General features: G+C 54.2%; 1 protein-coding gene across 2 annotated transcripts in view; it reads left to right on the top strand.

Annotated features, from left to right (window-relative positions):
• The window catches only part of BDH1 (3-hydroxybutyrate dehydrogenase 1), a 39,637-nt gene extending 25,574 nt beyond the window's left edge, over positions 1 to 14,063 (top strand). For both annotated transcript variants that reach the window (XM_069475194.1, XM_069475195.1), the window contains exons 5-7: positions 4,569 to 4,710; positions 11,076 to 11,228; positions 13,222 to 14,063. In XM_069475194.1, the coding sequence (XP_069331295.1) occupies positions 4,569 to 4,710; positions 11,076 to 11,228; positions 13,222 to 13,691 (765 nt within the window). In that variant the 3' untranslated portion in view covers positions 13,692 to 14,063. The remainder of the gene's footprint in view (positions 1 to 4,568; positions 4,711 to 11,075; positions 11,229 to 13,221) is intronic.
• Positions 14,064 to 15,856: the final 1,793 nt, after the last annotated feature.

The raw sequence follows: 15,856 nt of genomic DNA, 5'->3' as shown, positions 1-15,856 counted from the left end.
GGTCTCGAACTCCTGACCTTGAGCGATCCTCCCGCCTCAGGCTCCCAGAGTGCTAGGATTACAGGCGTGAGCCACTGCCCCCAGCCTACCTCCCGTTTTCTTTTCAGCCCACCTGGATCAGGCTTTGCCCCTTCCACTCTGCTTGTTTATTTAACAAATATTTATAGAGCACCTACAATGAGCCAACAGTATACTCCGTTGGAGATACGGCATATAACAATTCAGTGAAAAGTTCTTGCTCTTGTGGCGCTTAATTCCAAGGGAGAAAGATAGACAAGGAATAAGATAAATAGGTAAATTGCTTCTCTGTGGGATGATAAAAAGCTCTGGAGAAAAATAAAGCAGGAAAAGAAGATGAAGTGTGAATGTGGTGGAGGGGCGTTCAATTTTCCAGAGAAATTGAACTTTCCACAGCTTAGTGGGAGGGTGGCGTCTCTTCGCCTTCCGGAAAGGCGAGCAGTGGTTCCCTGTGAAATGGGTGGGGGCGGCCTATTGAGGCCCTCCCAGTAGTTTGAGGTAGCTGAAGCGCTGTGGAGGAAGAAGAGGGGAGCTGGGAGAGGAAGCAGGACCAGACCCAGAAGGGCCCGAGTGCCTCTGACTAGCTTTTATCAGGGACACCAGCATCCCATTCAGCCAAGTTCATGGCCACTTTTCAGACCACAGCTACTCAACCAGCAGCAGCTCTTGATCAAATTAACGGCTCTTGCTTGTGACTCTCTTGACTTCGTGCTCTCTTGGCTCTTCCCATCTCTTTTGCCCTCCCGCTCCTCCTGCTCCCCCTGTAAATATTACGGTGCCCCGGGGTTGCCCTTGTCACGGTGTTTCTAACACGTGTGATAAGATGCTCACATAGAACACGTGCTGAGTATCCAGACGTCCTGCCCTGAGTGCTAGACCACCTGAAAATGTGTGCTGAGAGACTATAAAATCTTTTTACAAGGATCGGCTCATCACCTGCCTTGCTATTGTAAGAAGTCGAGGTGGAAGCAGTTGAGAGGTTGAAAAGGGTCATTAGTGTGCTGTGATATTCCCTCTGGTCTCCAGTAAAAAGAGTGAGCTTCAGATGAACTCCTTGGAGAGCTTACTATTTGTGCCTCGGAGTCTGGGGCCACAGAATGTTATGTTAATGTTTACCAAACGAAGTGAGAATGAGGTCTTTAAAGTTTCAAATTGGATACAAGTTTGAGTTTTCAAACCAAACTGGGCTGGAGTTATTTGGTTAATGGACTTAACAGGACTCTGTGCCAAAACAAAGAGGCCGCTCTATTACCTGAAAATAAGTGGAAAAGCTACAAGCCTTACCTGAAATTTCCTCAAGGGGTGGAAAAAATAGCTTACAGGTGAGCTTTAAAGGGATAGTGAGAGAACGAAGTAGGTTTATAAATAAACCAGTTGCATAAGCACCAACACATCAGAACCGTAAGCTTGTCCACAAGCAGCAAGCCAGAAGTGGACAGAGACTCCAGACACCTGCAGAGGGGAGCACAGAAACCCCGGAGCCAGGGAGGTGGCACGGCCTGCAGTGTGGTGCTGGACTGAGGACAGTGGATCCTAAAGGGGATGGGCCACCACAGTCTGCAGCCAGCAGGCTGAGGGGGTTGGGAAGGTTCCTGTATAGCTGGGGGCAAGCTACAGTCTCTGTCCCTGTTGGTGTGGCTGTCAGAGCAGGGTGTGGAGGCTGCTCAGAGGCAGATGAGTGTTCCTGGGGTAGTTTTTCAGGTGAAGGTGGGAGGTGGGGGGTTCTCTCCTGGGGAGCCTGAATGCTGAGCCTAAAGCCGTGGGCCATGAGATTAACCCCAGTTTCCTCCGAGAGGAGGCTCTTCGCTGCCAGGCTACCAAATCGAGAGTTCACGTGGGCACCCTGACCTGGAGGTGCAACTGCAGGGGCGTTGTTGTGACGCTGGCTAGAGACACGAGGAGACATCTTGTGCAGGGATCTGAGAGGAGCTGAACAATGGCAACAGGGTAACAAAGTCCTGAAAAGGAGGACACTCAGCTCTCTCACATTTAAGCTAGAATCCATAATAAAAACTTCTGAGCTTCAGACCATGTGGGCTCCACTCGTAGAGCATTTGAGGAACCCCCATGGGAAGACTGTACTAAAGCAAAATACGTGTTTTCCTAGTGCCTGTGTCCTGTCTGTAGAAAGGAGAGGTGTCTGTGGACACTGCACCGTCCCCTCCTGGACTCGAAGATGGTGTTAGTTCTTTTTTGGTGGAGTCTCTGTGGGAACGACAGCATAAGCTCCAGGCTTATCTGTTTTGTAGATCCAATACCTGCCATCTTGTTTGGGAAGGTTGGCATATCCCGGGGATTTCAGAGCCAAGCCCTAGACTAACCAAACCTCCAGCCTGGCTGCTCTGTGCAAAGGTGACTCTGGGTGTAACTGGCATTCCTGGCACCAGGCCAGGCAGAGACTCCGTGGGTGGGTCATGCCACATTGCTTCTCCAAAGGGCCACTGGGGAGGCTCTCTTTTGGTGGAAAACCAAGCTGCGATGGTGACAGTTCAGTGATGGAAGGGCTCCTAGGGGAGAGCAGCCACACCTCCCATCTGATGCCTGGACTGTCTCTGTACAGCACTCCCCATCCCCACCACCAACCATCCCTCTGACTCCCCCCCAACAATCCCCCTGCCATTCATTACCTAAACACCTCCCAGGCAGCCCATGCCATCTTCAGACTGTGAAAGTTACTCATAATATTTTAAGGCAAACTTGACTTCTTGGCCCTGGCTCTGTTCACTGAGGCTGCATAGAGCAAGCTGTTTCTCTCAGTCACGTTCTGCTCGAGTCTGCTCTCCATCGTGATTATGTCCACACCTTTAGACCATTTGACATGGTCCCATTTCTCCTATGTCCCTCTGAAATGACATGATGTAATTTCTCCATTCCCGGGGTTAGGCCCCTCCTCTTACCAGGCTCAGCCTACCCTGTAGAGAACTTTATACCGTGACACATGCTGACATCCTGGGCGTCCTGCCCTTGCCCTTGCTGGGATGTTTGCTGCAGTCCCAGCTGTGTGTGCCACGGGCAAGCGCTGGGCTGGACAGTTTTTCTCTGTCCCTTCATTCTCTGTCAGCCGCTCCAGCCCTCCTGTAAGAGGCATCACCGTTCTATGCACCACTCAGAAAAATCAGCATCAATTAAGTTATGACTGAAGAGATCTAATTTTCACGTCAATTGCAGCTCATCCCTATTGTGAAAAAAATGTGTGTCGTCGAATAGGATGAAATGTGACCTCACGATGTGAAGGTGAATGAGCTAAGCAGAGCACGTCAGCGCTTAGCACGGCATTCAGCACCGTAAACACTCGAGGCCCCCAGCAGCTGGCCCATGCCCTCAAGCAGACCCCTGCCCCCTCCAGCCTCACGCCCACCGCTTCCTTGTGCGTCTGGACCCGGGGCACCTGCAGCAGAAGGCTTACACTAGTGTCCTCCTACCTCTTCTGAAGTGCCCCATCCCCATCGGCCCCCTCTCATTAATGTCCTCAGCTGTCACCGCCTTTGGAAAGTCCCCCTTGCCCACCCCTCCTCCTGTGCCCCCTCCACCTCCCACAAGGCGCCGCACAGCAAACACTCACCGTATCCTTTGCTCATTCATCAGTCTCCTCTACTTCGTGACTCTTTGAGAACAGGGGCTGGCTTATTTATCTTTGTGTCTCCAGTTCCTAGCACAGTTCCAGAAAAGGACAGAGGCCCCAGACATGTTTGTTGAATGAGTGATGCCTTTCTCATGTGTGATAATGCCTGAATTTGTGTAGCGGTTTCCAGTTTAACAGGTTTCTTAAAAATCTATTTCCTTATTCTATTAATCTGAGCTGGTCAGGACAGGTGGCGATGTTCTCATTTTACAGCCAGAAAAACTGAACACCTGCTAAGGGCCACCCCGGTGCGCACAGCCTGGTTAGGAGCTGAGCTGGGATTAGAGCCTGGCTCTGGCCTCTGACCAGTTTGGGGTTGATGGACCCTTGGCTTGGAACACAGGTGGTGCCAAACTGGCAGCCTGCTGGTCACATGTGGCCTGTGGACGTGCTTTGGCCCACACACATGTTTTTTTTTTTTTTTTTTTTTGTTTTTTTTTAATGTGCGTAGGTTGCCAACACTTAAAAAATTAGGAGATTTCCCACATAAATCCCAATTACTGGCTTAAAAATCTAAGCATCCGGCAATCCTGGGCTTATATCTCCACATGGACAACAACTGACATGTGCCCTTCTTCCTGGGGTCCCTGCCCTCCCTGTTGTCTGAACCCCTATTAGTTTGCAGCCCCTCCTTAGAGAAAGAGTCCTGTCAGTGAGGTCCCGGGGCACTGTTCCACCCTATTCTTGGCTGTGTCTGTGGCGCTTGGCTTTGTGCTTGATAGCATCGCTGTCCAGGGGTGGAACAGAACCACGTGCTGCTGGGGCAGGCCTGGCTGGGCCTGCAGAGAACGCCGTCTGCAGTCGTCAATAAGCTCGAGGCTTTGGCAGGGACTTGGGGCCAGCTCCTGTCTTGGCAGAGGGCCTCATGCCCGAGTCTGCCTCGGGTGGGAAGGAGGCAGGTTGAAACCAACGCCTCTCTGCTCCCCAGGACAAAGGGCATGATGGGGTCAAGCAGCTGGACAGCTTGAACAGTGACCGCCTGAGAACCGTCCAGCTCAATGTCTGCAGCAGCGAGGAGGTGGACAAAGTGGTGGAGCTTGTTCGCTCGAGCCTGAAGGACCCTGAGAAAGGTAGGGGGCCCCTTGGGGCAGCAGGGGTCACGTATGGGGCTGTTCGAAGGGGCCCTTCCTGAACACCACCCTCCATTTGCTGGCATCCTGCTACAAACCTCCTTTCTTTATTGTTTAAACTCTTCCTCCTGCACGGGAGAAGGAGGGGATTAAACACACCGGTGCAGTAGGGCATGTGGAGCACAGCCAGGAGGTGATGTGAGGATCTGTGGGAGTGGCGGAGGCGTGTGCACTGGTCAGGCCAGTTCAGCCAGCGCTCACTGAAATGCCCGCGCTGAGTACTGGGGACACAAAGATGGGCAGGGCACAGTCTGTCAGCCTCATAGTTCAGTGGGGGGACTGATTTCAACACTGACAGCAGTGCGCTGAGAGAGGCAGAGCAGCACAGGAAAGAGGCATTAGTCTGGTCTTGAGGGGCAGCGTGGGAACAGGCCAGTTGGGGCAGATTGTGGCAGAGAGCGGGAGGGCCATTCCAGGAGGAGGGGAGAGCATGAACGACAGTGGGGAGAGGCACAGGGTGTGCTGTGGGATGACAGGCGGTGGGTATTAGGAGTCAAGTCTGGTGGAGGTGGTGGCAGCGAATGAGGCTGGGGAGGGAGGCTGTCCAGGCCCTTGGGTGTCAGGCATGGGAGTATGGCTGCCTTTCTGAGGGCACTGCGGAGCCCTGAAGGGGCCATCCTGAGCGGAATGGCCTGGTCAGACTTGTGAAGCTCGCTTTGAGCACTGCAGTGGCAATGGGGAAGGGGGATTTAAAGGGGGATTTAAGTGTGGGTTTGAGAGTCCTGAACTAGGGTGGTGGGTGTTGGGAAAGGAGGGATCGGATTCGAGGAGTATTGAGAAGGCAAAGCTGGCTGGACTTGGTGGCTTGGATGCGGGGGCAAGGAGGGGCGAGAGGCCCCTATCCTGGCCCTGGTACCCTTCACTGCAGGAGCAGATTGAGGGCTGGGGAGAGGCTGAAGTGCCCACCCTGGGAGAGCGTCCCGGCTGAGGTCAGGTGCTCATGGTGGGAGGTGAGGCTGGAGTGGGGGATGCAGGGAGGGAGTCCTGGGGAATGTGAACATCTGGGGGCCAGAGGAAGGGAAGGGACAGCTATCAGAGAGGTTGGACACAGGGCCCCAGAAGCTAAAGGAACAGAAAGTTTGGGGCACCCTTAGCCAACAGGGCCAAATGCTGCAGAAAGGTCCTGTAGTATAAGGACTCAAGTGTCCTTCCAGTTCAGCCGCAGGGAGGACCCTGGGGGAGGGGCTCTGTTGTACAACCCTGAGGACACCATTCCTGTAGAATGCAACAGTAATGGACAGAGGTCCCTGGAGCTGGGCAGTGCAGCAGCATCCGTGAAGAAGCGAGTCTATGAAATTTACCTTTGAGCTCCCTGATGGCCTAGGCAGAAAGGGTATGCCTCACTGAGCTCTGCTTCCCCACAGAGTGGGGTGGGAGCAGCGCTCCCAAGTGGTGACTTTGCTAGGCAGGGTGTGACCAGAGCCTGTGCCAGGCACCCTGTGCTGAGCGAGTATCAGTCAGGTTGACATACTGTCATCCCCGAGCAGCGCCTCAGAAGCTGTGCCAAGTGGCTGCTGGTGGCGCTGTTGCTCAGCGGTCAGCCTGTCACTGATGTGCCACCTCGTCAGCCCAGTGCCGCCCTCACCCCCTCCACAGGCCATTCCCAGGCCCCTCTGTTCTCCGAGGAGAGGCCTGTGAGTCCGACCTCGCTGCGCATCTGTTTAATAATTAGCAGGCAGAGCCAGCGCTCCTGTCCCACTAAGAGAAGGCAGGCTGGGTCCCACTGGGATGATTACCAGCGCGGAATGTACAGCCTGCTTCACCCCTCCCGGGTGGTAAATCCTCCTCCCGCCGCCTTCCCTGGGCAGCTGGGATATTGCCTTCATAAACTATTAGGCAGGAAAACAGCTGCCTCAGCGCCATAAAGCCGCTTCATTACAGCTTGTGGGTTTGTGGTAATTTAAAATGCCCACGGAAAGGCGTCACCAGGGACCTGAGCACAGAATGGTGCTGCTCGGAGCCCTTGTCCCCTGCCCCCTGCCCCCGGGGCAGGACCACCTCTGTTCTCTGCACTGCACTGGCCAGTTGGCCTAACTGCAGGCAGCTGGGCTCCAGGCCACTCACCCCCACCCCCACCCTGGGATCCGAGCTCAAACCCCAGCACCAACCCTGGCGCACAAACCTCTCCCTGCTGCTTTTTCCACATGACACACTGGGGGAGGGTTTGATAAACCACTCACCACAACCTCACTTAACCAATACTGCATTATTTGGAAAAAGAATTTGAAGATTTTTAGGTCTGGAAAAAAATAAATCTGTAAGATATGCGGCTGTGTGGTCTCTTTCTTCCCCTTCTCTCTCTCTCCCTCCTTCCTCCCTTCCCCTCCTCCTCTCTCTCCCTCCCCTCTGCCTGGGGCTGTCTTTCCTGGTAATGCTGCTGGAATCCCCCCTTCTCAGGCAATGCTGGCTTTGAACTCCAGGTGGCGCCCTCCCAGGGCTTTCAGACCAGCAGGGGCTGCCTCTGATTCATCCAGACAGGACCCTTTCGGGAGAGAGACCCTTCCCCATCCCCCCACCATGGGAGCACATTTTGATGGTGAGTTGGATGCCCTTCACCCTGGCTTTGTGGAACAGTTGCTGCCCAGGCCCAGGGAGCCAGCCCTGGGGGGCGAGATGAAGGGGTTGTCTAACTAGAGCACCAGAGCCATCTGCCACCAGCCCCTGCCCCAGCAGGACTCCGAGGGACTAGACATCTGGAGCCTGTGACAGGCCCTCCCCAGCCCCACCCCAGGGGAAAGCTGAGCGTGTGGGCCAGCAGGCTGTGGCATGGCCTGGTCTTGGCACCATCACCTTCAGTCGGTCAGTAAACATTGAGTACCTGCTGCATACTTGATAGTGTGCTGAGCGCTAGCAGGGTATGACCTGTCAGGAGGAGTTTGTGGTTGGACACCAGTCAAGAGGAAGTCAGTGGCTTCGGGACAGGACCTCTGAGGAGCAGTGATAGCACTGGGGTGTTACACATGGACAGGGAAGACCCTACATCTGGGACACCCTCAGTCTGCGAGGGAGAAGACTGGGCTTCACCTCTTAATTAAAGCCTGGCCTTGGGCTTGACCTTCACCTGTGTGGGCCTCAGCTTGCCCGTCTGTGAAGTGGGGAAAGTGTTCTGCCCAACGTCCAGTGCTCACACCTAGATCCGACCACTGCGGGAGTGTGGCTAGAATTTCAGCACAAGCTGCTCTCAGGCCGGGGTTGGAGGAGCAGGCAGGGCAGGAGGGGCCATGATGATGGGGGTGGCAGGCTGTTCACTCTCAGGAAGGGCCGAGTACATGAGGGGGAGTGGGAGCGAAGCCTGGAAAGGGCCCTGTACCATGCTACAGGGTGGGGACCCTGGGAGCAGGAAGTGACTGGGGAGAAGAAGGTGAGTGGCTGAGGGGGTGGGGTGGGGATGGAGGTGGAGAGAGAGACCTAGACGGGAGACCTGGGAGGAGGCTTCTCCGAGGGTACAGGAGAGAGGTAACAGGGCCCAAGCTGATGCAGATGAAAGCAGGAAGGAAGAATCCATTTAACGACCCAGCAAAGAAAACCAACAACACCAGGGCTGTGTGAGGGCTCTGTCCTCAGACGGACCTGGGCCCAAATCCCCTCCTCCCCACCTGTTCGCTGGGTGGCATTGAGCAAGGTGCTTAACCTCTCCCAGCCTCAGTTGGCTCAACCAGATACGGGACAGTTTAGTCTCTAGTTGGTTGTGAGGATCAGGTGAGTTAATGGATGCACAGTGCTTAGTTTAGGGCCTGGCAGCTGTCACCTCAATCTTTGACGGTAACAGTACCAGTACTTGGTGACTCATTTGATGGAGAGAAGTGAAGGGGTTGGAGGAGTCAAAGACGAAAGTAAAATTAACACAGAGGAGGAGCAGGCTGGGCAGCCTGGGAACTTGGGGTGCTGGTTGTGGTTAGGGTGAGTTGGGGAGTGTGGGACATTCAGGTGGAACTGAGACAGGAGGAGACTGGAGTTCAGAGAGAGCCGTGACTGCTGAGGGAGACACGGGAGCCACCGACGGCTGTGCAGGAAAACGGCTGTCACCCAGGCCAGCAGGAACGTTACCGGGAACTCCAGAGAGTGGCGGGGTCCACCAGCTATTACTACTTGTCAAGTCAGCAAAGCTCTAATCCAGAAGCAGCGTGCTTTCACAGGCCACATTTAATTAGACTCATTTTGGGTAGTAGTGTCAGATGTCATTGTTTTATTTTGGGGTGAAAAAAGGACTGTATGCATTTTAGGGCATGTGATGTGGTCCCTTATGAATCAAACACAAAACAGCCGGAAAATTCCAGGAACATGAAGAAGATGAGGACACCTAAGTGTTGAGTGTAATTCAGGAGAAGCAGGTCTAGGACACTGGGGGACACCTGTATCTTGGGGGAGGGGCAGGTGGAGGGTGCAGGAGGTGTTGGGTGTCATTGACACCCTGGGAGCAGTGAGCATCATGAGCATTAGTGGCACCGTATCACACCCAGGCTGAGGAGTGTGAAGCCTGAGGCGGGGGCCTGGCACATGTGTCCTGGAGACCCGGAGCGTGCAGGGTCCGGAGCAGCCGGCGTGGCGAGGGGGAGACGGGGAGCGCAGGCTGTTCTCAGAAGCCTGGCGCGGAGGGAAGGAGAGCGGGTGTTATGGTTACAGAAGCTTCTTTAGGCTATGGAGATATGGTACTTGTAGACATTCATTCACCTAATTCACATTAATTGAGCACCTAATGTGTACACTATTGAAGGGAAGGAGCCAAGGCAAGGGAAAGGTTGAAGTTGTATAAAAGAGAGAGAAGGATCAGTGGCTTACGGCTTCGAAGATGGTGGGTGAGGCGTCAGCCATGGCAGGCGGGAGAGGCCTCCTGCACCTCTGGGAACAGAAGAGGCTGAGACCCAGGGGAGTCTGCAGGGAGAGGGCGGGAGCTGGGGGTTGTCCTGGTCACTCTGATTGTGTCATTAGTGTCCTTGGTGAGGTCACGGGTGAGACCTGAGAGAGCAGCGGGGTGGCGCCCACATGGCCTCAGTGGGGAGTGGGAGTGAGCTGGTCACGGACACTTTGTTAACCAGCAATTTCCTTTAGTTAATAAATGTCCTTAGTTCTCCATAATTGAAGGAGAAGGCAGCGGAGGTCAGTTGGTGAAGCTTTAATTTGGGTAACACGGAAGGAAAGCAGCTAGAGACCAATTACTCTGTCATTTACACAGACTCGTTTCCATGATTAACTCAGGAACCGAAGCAGGGCCGAGTTCCCGCAGTCCGTGCTCAGCCCCAGGAGGGGGGAGGCTGTGCTCTGAGGCTGCGCCTGGGGAAGGAGCACCGGCCACGGGAGAATAAACCCTGAGGGTTTCCGCAACAAAGCGGCAGGGCCCGGCTCTGTCCTGAGGCTCGGGTCCACCCAGCCCTAGCACCCTAAAAACTGAACTCCCGGAGGGCCCCGCAAAACAACGCTGCATCCTCTCTGCCACTTTCAGCTCTGCCTCCGACTTACTGGGTAAACTTAAGCCTGTCCTTTTCCCTCAGGGCCTCAGTTTCCCCAGCTCTGAGATTAGTTAATAGACTGCTTAAACTCCAGGGAACCTTCCAGCACCAGCGTTCTCTGAGTCTACAAAAGCCAGCCGTGCCTTACTTAGCCTCTCAGGAAACAGTCAACCCAGGTGTACTATGAGCGCATACATTTCCTCTGCCTGTGCGCAGCCCTGTGGGGCCACACGTGTGACGACCAGCAAGCAGTGCGGTGGTTCAGAGGAGAGAGAGGAGAGAACAGAGTGATTGTTAGGAGGGTCTCCGGGTGGAGCAGGACTGGGCCTGCCTGTGATGAAGGCTTGGCTGAACCTCTAATGATGTGTGTCTGAGCAGCTTGGTCCCCTCCCTGGTCCTGCAGGGGGACCTTGGCCTGGAAGACCCCTGAGGTTTCCCTGGCTTCTGCAAGGAGGGGGGATGTAAGCGAAAGCTCAGAGGCAGGAGCGAGTAGACAGGTTCAGGTGTGGGGATGAGCTGGGTGCATGGAGTGGAAGTGAGAGCTTGAGGTGACATAGGACTCGAGGCAGGAGGTCCCAGCAGGGCTGGTCATCATGGGCCCAGAGAATCGAGTCAAGTGGATGGGACATGAGGACTGGACATTCTGGACTTAAGGGAGTGTCACAGCCAGCACCTTAAGCCTCTCTGTCTCCTGTCTTTCTTGAGTGACTCCAGAAAGTTTCCTGAGAACCTCAGGCAAGAGGCTGGAAGTCACAGGGACAAGGGACAACAGTGGGGAGGGGAGTGGGCTGCCAGCTGATGGGTGGTGTCTGAGGCTGAGCCCACGTGGTGACCACAAGTCTGTCCTCTCCTGTCCAGGGATGTGGGGCCTAGTTAACAACGCGGGCATCTCGACATTCGGGGAGGTGGAGTTCACCAGCATGGAGACATACAAGGAGGTGGCAGAAGTGAACCTCTGGGGCACAGTGCGGATGACAAAATCCTTTCTGCCCCTCATCCGAAGGGCCAAAGGTAAGTGGGGAAGGGAGATCCTACTTGCCCTGGACCTGCTCCACCTGTTCTTCTTGGCTCCCAATGGAAATACCTCTCCCAGTAGATCCAACACCCACAACCCAGCAAGGCTGAGCTCATGAGTCCCAGGGGCCATGCTGGGCTGGGCTGACAGTGGGAAGAGGGGCCGTGGCCAGGTAGGAAGGGGCATGAGGTTTTCAGGGATGGGTCAGCTGTCTATGCACAAACAGCTTCAAGATTATAGCAGTGATCCACTCTGAGCACCTAATCTAGGGAAATAATCACCCTTTGCACAAAGCTGTATGTACACATCATGGTATCAGTAGGGTGTGGTTAAGTATAATTTGGCATAGCCATTCTATGGATTATTATACTATAGTTAAAAAATCAGGCAATTGTGGTAGTAAGAATTAATAGTAATAATCAAGAAGAGAAGGGCCGGGCGCGGTGGCTCACGCCTGTAATCCTAGCACTCTGGGAGGCCGAGGCGGGTGGATCGCTCGAGGTCAGGAGTTCAAGACCAGCCTGAGCAAGAGTGAGACCCCGTCTCTACTAAAAATAGAAAGAAATTATATGGACAACTAAAATATATATATACAAAAAATTAGCCGGGCATGGTGGCGCATGCCTGTAGTCCCAGCTACTCGGGAGGCTGAGGCAGTAGGATCGCTTAAGCCCAGGAGTTTGAGGTTGCTGTGAGCTAGACTGACGCCACGGCACTCACTCTAGCCCGGGCAACAGAGTGAGACTCTGTCTCAAAAAAAAAAAAAAAAAAAAAAGAAGAGAAATTTGGAAAACAGACAAAACACCCAAATCATGTTAGGTAGCTAAATATAAGCAAACCACCTTGGAAGTCACTGACTCTGATTTTTTCCCCAGACTAGCAAAGAATCATGGCAAAAAGGGCAAGATCCGTAGATCTATCCCGAAGTCCTAACAACAATAAGAATGAACACAGGGTGCACCTGTAGGGTTTTAGAAGAAAACCCCAATCCTTCAGTGACTTCAGACTTAGAGGTTTCTGGAAGGCACCTCCTGCAGTGTGCAGGATGGGCTGTGTGTTCCCTTCCGGGGCACACCGTGGGCAAGCTGATCCCAGGTCTGCCCGGGCTCACCCAGCCCGGCTGAATGTAATCTGCTCCAACTGCCCCCAGGGCTGGGAGAAGCTGTGGTGAGCCCTGCCACTCCTAGGCTGGGCTGTGGCAGAGAGCCTTTTGGGGTCACTATTCCCTTCCAGTACCTGGGACTCTGCCCCCACGTCCTAGCCCTGAAGTCAGGTTCAGAACCCTGCTCCTGCCACCCCAGGGTGCTTCTGTTTGCCTCTGTCTTGGGCAGCACCCAGGGTGGAACGGAGTTGGGGAATTGAGCCTAACAGCACAGGTCCTCTTTCAGGGTTGCCTTAAGGGCCTCCCTGGCAGCCGCAGCCTGCGGGTACTCCCTCCTCTGCACTGCGGGCTCCATCCCTAGCCTTGCCACCAGTGATGGACACTGGACTTAGTGCGCTACTTATCTGCACATCTTACTAGCTGAGCTGAATTTTAAGGTCCAGGAGGGTAAGGAGGAGGTTTTAGACTATTTCTCCCTGACCAGCATCAGAACTTGCCTGTCATGAACACTCAGATCAGCACAGACACTGCTGTCTCACCTCTACGTTCTCCCACCGCATTTTCACCCCAAATTACTGTCACTGGGCAGGGCTCTGTCTGGTTTTTGAGTTAGTTGAATGTGGCCCATTATTTTGCACCCTGCTGGCATTCAGGCCTGCTTCTCACTCATTTCTCCTCCTCTGTCCTGCCTGGCACAGCTGGGCCTCTGGGGAAGACCAAGATGCTGATATGGGGCCTGAGCTGGCCTTGCTGCCGCATGAGAAGGCCCCCGACCCTGGGTGGCTCGGAATTGGTCCCAGCCAGCCCTCTGGAAACATGCCAGACCCCCGCCCTCTGCCACACAGGGCAGTGCCACCTGAGCAGGCGTTTGCTGTCTCCCCCTGCAGGCCGCATCGTCAACATCAGCAGCATGCTGGGCCGCATGGCCAACCCCGCCCGCTCCCCGTACTGCATCACCAAGTTTGGGATAGAGGCTTTCTCTGACTGCCTGCGCTACGAGATGCACCCGTTGGGTGTGAAGGTCAGTGTGGTGGAGCCCGGCAACTTCATCGTTGCCACCAGCCTGTACAGCCCTGAGAGCATCCAGGCCACTGCCAAGAAGATGTGGGATGAGCTGCCTGAGGTCGTGCGCAAGGACTACGGCAAGAAGTACTTTGATGAGAAGATTGCCAAGATGGCGACCTACTGCAACAGTGGCTCCAGGGACACATCCCCCGTCATTCATGCCGTCACACATGCCCTGACCGCCACCACCCCCTACACCCGCTACCACCCCATGGACTACTACTGGTGGCTGCGAATGCAGATCATGACCCACTTGCCTGGAGCAATCTCCGACATGATCTACATACACTGACAGTTTCACTGGGGCCGCTGTGGGGGAGCCCCGGTGGGAGGGAGGGCGGAAGAGAGGAGCTCTGATGGTGAGCTCCACCTGATTATTCACTCGTGCATTATCACTGCTCCAAGGAAACCCATTACTAGTTCTAGCTTTAACCAGAGGGAATAACCCTGCCTGACTTGTTTGCCTTCACAAACAGGGTGTATACCGGCAGGCTGGGGCCCCTAAACCTCAGGGCAAACATGGTGCCTCCGTCTGTCTGGAACTGATTTCATACAAAGACTCTGGGAAAACATCTTTATATTAAAAACAGATTTATTATAGAATAGAATCCAGATTCCTTTACATCCTTAAGCCAAAATATCACTTCAAAAATTTTATCTCATTTGATCCTTAAGCCCAGCCTCATGAGTAAAAAGGACAGATTTCTTTTTCTTTTCTACATGAAGAATCTGCAGCTCAAAGAGGATACATAAAATAACCCTTTTATTGCTTATAAATGGTCCAAGTCATGTGTTCCTGCCACTGCTGTCGAAACACTTCACAGGTTGCATTCCAGGGCTGTTTGGGATCCGTTTATCCAAGAATCCTCTGCCTAACTGTGTCCTTGCCTGAGCCACACATACCAGTGGCCCCTGTGTACCCCTGTGCGTCCATGGTGCTGGGTGACTGGCTGGCTGGCTGTATGGGGGCTGTGGGAATCATTCTGGAGATTTCCATTTGAGATTTCTCCAACCTCTTTTAGGACTTAGAAAAGTCGTGTACGGAGGTGCTCCTTGACTAAGAGGACAGGTTATTTATGGTTTGGGTCTGCTTGGTTTTGCCTGGGGTGGGGCCCGCGTCGATGGGGCAGCCTTGCAGGAACAGTGGTGCCAAGGCTGGGCATGGTGGCACCTTCTCCCCCAGGGCTGGGTCTGTGTTCCTTGTTTGTCTTACACTCTCACACACACAGACGCACTTTCACACACACACAGACACACACTCACACACACAGACACACTCCTGGTCTGGAGGGCTCAGAGTGGCCTTCGCTGATGGCTTGCCGTCCTGCCGTGAGGGTACGGATAGGCAGAGTCTGCATTATCACTTCTTGGGTTTGGATTTGAAGTCTGCCATCCCTGCAACTGCCCAGAGCCCAGATGTTTGGATCAGAGCCAGGCACCACGAATCTCGAGGTGACTACAGGCCTAGGGCAGGGTCCCAAGTGCCAGCTTGCAAATCAAACTAGGGTTTCCGCCTCTCCCTGGAGGGCCAGGCCTGCCGCTAGAGGGCGCCCCGCCCCTTCCGCAGCCGGAGCTGGCGTTCGGGGCCCCAGACCGGGGAGCTTCCCAACCAGGCCTGAGGTCCCAAAGGATTCGGGATTCCCACCTCGGAAACTGCCTGGGAACAAAGAAGCAAAACCCTTCAGAAACAGCGTCTCTGCTCTTCCAGCAGCTGCCTGGCTGGAACCTGGAGCCCGGTGCCAGGAGAAGGCAGAAGAACCCGGGCAGCTGGAACGGACCACGGCGCTCAGGCAGTGCCGAGGAAGGGGGTCTCACAATGAGCAGATTCAGCTTGCCTTTCAGGCTTTTGTCCCCTCCGTCTTCAAACAGGGATGCCCAGTCCCAGCTCGGGGCCTGCAGGGTGAGACCAAGAAGGCCTGCGGGGAGGGAGGGAAGGCAGGACTGAAACTCCCCAGAGCTGGGACGTGGACACTGGGCGTTGTGTTTGCATAACAATAAGATTCTTTCCTACCACAGAGCCTGCCTCTAGCAGGACCCTTTCAGAGTTGCATTTTTACATCTCGGGAGAATTTGCTTTCATGCTTCACTTTATGAAAGGAAAATGGATGTAGCACTTAGAGTTACACCACGTACGCAGCCCTGCCTGGGAGCTGGAGGGCAGGGATGTGGTCACACGCTCTGGGTCCCCATCAGCAGTAACCTGAACACTGGAGAAGCTGCACATGCGTCTGTTGGAGTCTTCAGCAGGAGGACAGGCCTGTCCTGATGTTTAATTTTCATCCCAGTGATTGAAAGTGCACCTTCCCTCCAAATAATCTCAGTGCTAACTAAAACCTCACGTTTGCCATTCACTCTCTGGCAGCTTAGAGTCCACTTGGGTACACGAGCTATTTTTATCTTTACAAGAGGTAAGTGAAGTGGACAAAGCAGAGGTTGTTGTTCCCATTTTATAGACAA

Source organism: Eulemur rufifrons, chromosome 7, assembly GCF_041146395.1.
Source record: "Eulemur rufifrons isolate Redbay chromosome 7, OSU_ERuf_1, whole genome shotgun sequence".
Classification (NCBI taxonomy): domain Eukaryota; kingdom Metazoa; phylum Chordata; class Mammalia; order Primates; family Lemuridae; genus Eulemur; species Eulemur rufifrons.
This window is presented reverse-complemented; position numbering and strand designations above follow the sequence as displayed.